The 5,149-nt window shown below is 50.7% G+C and overlaps 1 protein-coding gene across 1 annotated transcript in view; it reads left to right on the top strand.

Moving 5' to 3' along the window:
* The first annotated feature begins 3,404 nt into the window (after positions 1 to 3,404).
* The window catches only part of WISP2 (WNT1 inducible signaling pathway protein 2), a 14,079-nt gene continuing 12,334 nt past the window's right edge, over positions 3,405 to 5,149 (top strand). The window contains exons 1-3 of the mRNA XM_023536051.1: positions 3,405 to 3,776; positions 3,811 to 3,841; positions 3,981 to 4,095. Coding sequence (XP_023391819.1) covers positions 4,036 to 4,095 — 60 coding nt within the window. The 5' untranslated portion in view covers positions 3,405 to 3,776; positions 3,811 to 3,841; positions 3,981 to 4,035. The remainder of the gene's footprint in view (positions 3,777 to 3,810; positions 3,842 to 3,980; positions 4,096 to 5,149) is intronic.

Genomic DNA, 5,149 nt, shown 5'->3' with positions numbered 1-5,149 from the left:
GGTCTGAGGCAGTGTGCCTTCTCTACTCTTCTTCTCCAAGGTGACCTTGAAGACCACTGGTACAGACTTGTGACTCACAAACATGATTTGTACATACAAATCACTTGAGGGTCTTATTAAAATGCAGATTCTGATTCTGAGGCGGAGCCTGAGATTCTTCATTTCTAAAAAGCAACCGAGTGATGCAGACATTTGAGCTGGGAAGAGCCAGAGGGTACCACAGCAAGATGGAGAGGACCTGTGACTTCATTGGACCATTTGCGAGCAAAAAGAAACTTGCGTTGGTTTAAGCCACTGAGATTTAGGGGTTTATCTGTGACCTCAGCATAGCCTAATGTATCCCCCATGAATACACTGGAATAAAAAATTGTCATTTGGCCAGTCGACCAATATTTATTGAGTTCCTACCATGAACTCATTGTGTGCCCTGAGTGCCTCGCTCTTAAGGAGGCACTCACTCTAGGGCTCGTGCAAGTGCAGGGTCAGCACCTGAGAGTGACAGCTCCTAACATTTTACTCCCCAGGTGCCCCTATTCCTGCACCCCAGTCCCAGGGCTGTACGTCTATAGACGAGACAGGATTTGAAGCTGGGACCTTTTGACTCACGAGCCTGAGTTTGTTTCTGGTAACACAGAGCAGCTGTGCTCCTTCTGGGGTCTTAATTGGGGGGCTGTAGCAGTGGCCAAAAGACTTATTGGGTCCCTGCACTGTCGCATCCCCCTTGGCAGTTTGGGGGCCTGAATCACATGTAAGTAGCCAGCAAAGTGGCAGTTCCTGCTGCCGTACTTCAACACGTGTGTAGATTCATCACACACACTTTCATCACCAAACGCCCTTGATGCCAGAACGGGTGCTTCCTGATCTGGCCGGGCCCCAGGGCTTCCCACTATCCACAGGCTCTCATCCTCGGTGACTAGAGAGGACAAAGCCAAGTTCACGCTCTGACTCAGAGGGGCCCCCTAGGCAGGTGACAACACTTCCACTCATCTCCTGTCACCTCTGTGGGCAGCGCGGGCCAGGGCCTCCTGCACTGTCCTTACAGCACACGGCCCACGTCACCGCATCACTGCCAGCGGAGGTCTCCTCCTGTTACTGGTGGTTCTCGGATCAGCCTCCCTCCTCCTCCTCCTCACACCTCCCTTCTCTCCCGTCTTCCTTCCTGTCTCAGAGAAAGAAGTGGTTCAAAATTGTTCCTCCCAGGAAAAACTAATCCATATGATAGAAGTCAGAAGAGTGAGTACCTGGGCAGCAGAGAGTTTAGCCTTAGAAGGGGCATGAGGAAGTTTCTGGAAACGTATCTTGGTCTGGGTGGTGGTTACATGGGTGTGTACATATGTGAAGAGTAGTTGAGACGTACACTTCATGCTAGTGCCCTTTAAGCACTTCTCTGTATATACGTGACCCTTCAGTTTAAAAAAATGTCACAGAGAGCTCTAGAAGCCGTAGCAAAATAACCGACAACCACAAAAACTGCAACATGGGTTTCGGACTCATACAGACCTGCACTGAAAAATCTGGCTGTTTTCTAGCTGTGTGACCTTAGGCAAGTAACTTAACCTCTTTGAACTTTACCTTTCTTATTGAGGCGTGGATTAGAAACACCGTGAGGTGTTAGAAACGCACTTTTTATAAAAAGTACTTGGCACAGAGCAGGCTCTCACTAGGTGCTCAATATATTATCACTTTCATCATTATTAAAACCAGTGGCCCTCCAAGGATAGGGGATAGCAGTGGTCATCCCTGAGCGCAGGCAATAAGAGGCACACTGTCCACAGAGAATCTAAAGACGAAATAAAATTGAGGAGAAGCCAGTCTGCTTTCTGTTATCACCACACACTGGCAGATACGAATATCAGTCATAAAGTTTTCTGTCCTGAAAAAAATTTTTTTTTTGGAGGGGGCATCTAAGTTCTAAATGATTGATTGATGCGGTAACTATTGAATTTTATTAATATATAAAGTCAATATATAATATTTAAGCTTTGAATTAGCACATATTAACTTCTTACCCTTTAATAAATATATTCTACATGGAAGTCAACTTGGAGAATTTCTAGGGACACGGTTGCCCCCCAGAGCACATAAACTCAGGAACACATGTTTGTTGAAAACGTTCCTAACAGTTAGGGACCCTTCGCCTTGCTTCACATACAGTTCCCGTCTCCAGCCCCATGCTGTTACATATTTCTGCATCTCGATAGTAGATCCAGAGAAACAATGACTGTAGAGCGATGGCGAAGACGAAGAAGATACAGGTATTTCAATTCTGTCATTCCATGTGACTACTTGGAATTCTGATCTGTGTTTAAAATTTGAAACAGTGAAAAAAGTGTGAACTGTGAAGGATAATGATTTTGTTCGCTGAGTGCAAATTTTAGTACATGCATGAAATATATTTGTTTCATCTCGTTTATTGCTGACAATAATTTTGTTGTATGAGAGAAGGGGGGGTGTTTAAAAATAATCTACTCTGGGTATAAAATACCCTAGGCTCGCTTCTGACTTAAAATGTAAGCATTTACCAATCAGTCGGTCACTGTATCTCTCCATCCCTCCAAGTGTGTGAACAGCCCATCCCACCCCCAGCCACTTTCCCCAACCATAACGATCGAACCGGCATTTTCATTTCCAATTTCCATCCCCATCATCTCCTTCCACTGCAACCAGGAGGGTGCCGCCCCACTGCTGAAAAATCCCTCCGTCAGATTCCTACACCGAGACACTCTTCCCCCGCACCGGCCACCATTCTGGAACCTTCTGCTGTCCAGCTCCCTCACTTTGAGGTTTGGAGGTACTGGTGGAGAATATGGGGGCCAAAGCCTTCCCAGACACCCCTGGACATCATCACCTCTATTACCTTTGCCAAAGTCTACAGTCACAGCTCATGTCTTTACATCCTCCGCCCCCATAGTGGCTGGGACATTGTAGATGTCCCCACAATCCCGATGGTATGAATTTGGGTGTCTTACTCCCCACTCCCCTCCTCACGGTCAGCTCCGGCTCCGGTCGCACCAGGCACCTTTGGCTCCTGGAATGGGCAGGGCTATCGTGCCCTCTCCCACATCGAGGCATTTGTACGTGCTGTTCCCTCCGCCGGGATCAGTCTGCCCTCGCTTAACAACGCCCCTCTTCCTTGGCTCTCTGTAAAAACACCTCCTTCAGAAAGCTGCCCCTCATCCTCTGTCTTAACAAGGACCCCTCCTCAGTGAGCCCAGAAATTCCACCTGTTTGTCCCCTAGTCTGGGCTTTGTCCCAAAGTTGCATTGTGCATCCAGTCCCTGCAGAGGGGGCCTCAGAGGTGGCTGAATGACGTGAAATGGATTTGGTTTTTCCAGATCATCTAGTAGTGCCCAGCAGGCACCAGCACACAATAGGTCCAGGCTGCGTGGGCTCACTCCCCGCAGCCGCTTGCCAGAGCCCGGAAAGCAGGCCTTGGGGAGGCCCCTTGCTGCCAAAAGCAAACAGGCCGCCAGGGAAGTTTTGCTCTGGGTCACACCCACCTCTGGGTGGCTGCCAATCCTCCTGCCAGAAACCACAGGCCCTACAAAGCTGCCCAGAGACCAGGCCACGGGGCTTGGTGAAGGGGTGTCTGCCCAGTACTTCCTGGATCCACGGTTCCCTGGGGTCGGGCCGGGGGTCTGGGCAGGGCTGCAGCAGCTATAGCAGTGGCTTGGTAAGGCCCTTTTGGGCTGGGAGGAGCTACAGAGGCCCCTGCCAGCCTGTCACAGGCTCTTGGCGTTGACACTGGCTCTGGCTTACACACACACACACACACACACACACACACACACACACACACACGTAAGCACCCCCTTGGCGGCCTCCAGGGTCTCACCTTCAGGTAAATGGGCTCATCGGTGGGAGGGTGAGGATGCAGAGAGGAAAAAGGACTGCAAAGGCCAGTGTGTGCGTGTGTGTGTGCGTGTGCGTGTGTGTGTGTGTTTGCCTGGGAGTGACCTCACAGCTGCCGGAACATAAAGGCTTCCAGGTCCTGCCTCCCAGGCTCAAAGCTAGCTCCGTGGGGGACACAGTGACATGAGAGGCACACCACAGACTCACCTCCTGGTCTTCTCCCTCCTCTACCTCCTCTCAAAGGTAAGGGGGCCCCGGGCTTCCTTGGTGTGGTGGGGGAGGTATGAAATCACGGCCAAGCCCCCCGTGTTGGGCGCAGCTAGGTTCTCTCCCTGGTGCCCAGACAGCTGCCTCTGGCCAGCTCTGCTGTGTGACCAAGGTAAGCCCCTTCTCCTTCCTGAGCTTCAGCTGCTGCCTCAGGTGAATGGGCACAGTGATCATGAGGGCTTCGTGAAGATCATTTATGATAATTCACCTAAAGGGCTTAGCACAGGACCTGGCACGTGACAAAACTTCAAAAGAGGACTTTGGTGATTCTAACCAATCCCCACAGCCCCCTACAAAGCTCTTCTGTAAATGAGACTCAAGACACGCGACCTGCTTTGCCTAATGATGAGCCAATATTTGAATGGATGTTGATGTCTAACTGATTAGGAAGTTCACATGGCAAGGTCACTGATGCTTCTGGGTTCTCAGGCACTGAGTGACCTGCTGACCCTGGCTGAGGGGACAGGGAGACATCTCCATGGAAGACTGACCTTCTCTTACGGAATATTTTTCAAGGGCTTTTGGAATGTCTACCTTGCCTAACATGCCCAACGACCCTATTAGAAATTATCATCCTCTGTTTTCAGTCAAACGAGGCTCAGAGCGGGTAAGCAACTTGCCCAAAGCCACACAGCAAAGGAACATCAGGGTAATAGAGGAGGTGGAGCCCAGGCTAAGCCGGGTGTGTGGGGGAGGAGTGGGGATGAGTCCTGAGCAGTGTGCAGAAAAGGCCGAGAACCCTGCTGGCACCCCGGCCCTGCTGTTTGTTCTCCCGAAGCCGATGGGCAGGATGTGATGCCAAGGTGGGTGGCTGGGGTAGTTGGAGCAGGGGACTCGGGGTTTGGGGCTCAGGATTAAAAACGAAAATGGAGCTGTCCTCTATTCACTGTGCACCTGTCTATTCTTCCTGGGTCACAGGGAGCCAGGCAACGTCCTGCACAGAACACAGGGACTTGCTCATCACCAACACGAGAAGCCACCACAGTCCTCAGACAGGGAATTCTAAGTCCTCCAGGCAGGTGGCTTCCTG

This window comes from Pteropus vampyrus, unplaced genomic scaffold, assembly GCF_000151845.1.
Source record: "Pteropus vampyrus isolate Shadow unplaced genomic scaffold, Pvam_2.0 Scaffold147, whole genome shotgun sequence".
In the NCBI taxonomy this organism is placed as follows: domain Eukaryota; kingdom Metazoa; phylum Chordata; class Mammalia; order Chiroptera; family Pteropodidae; genus Pteropus; species Pteropus vampyrus.
The sequence above is the reverse complement of the archived record's forward strand: the minus strand, read 5'-3'. Positions and strand labels throughout refer to the sequence as shown.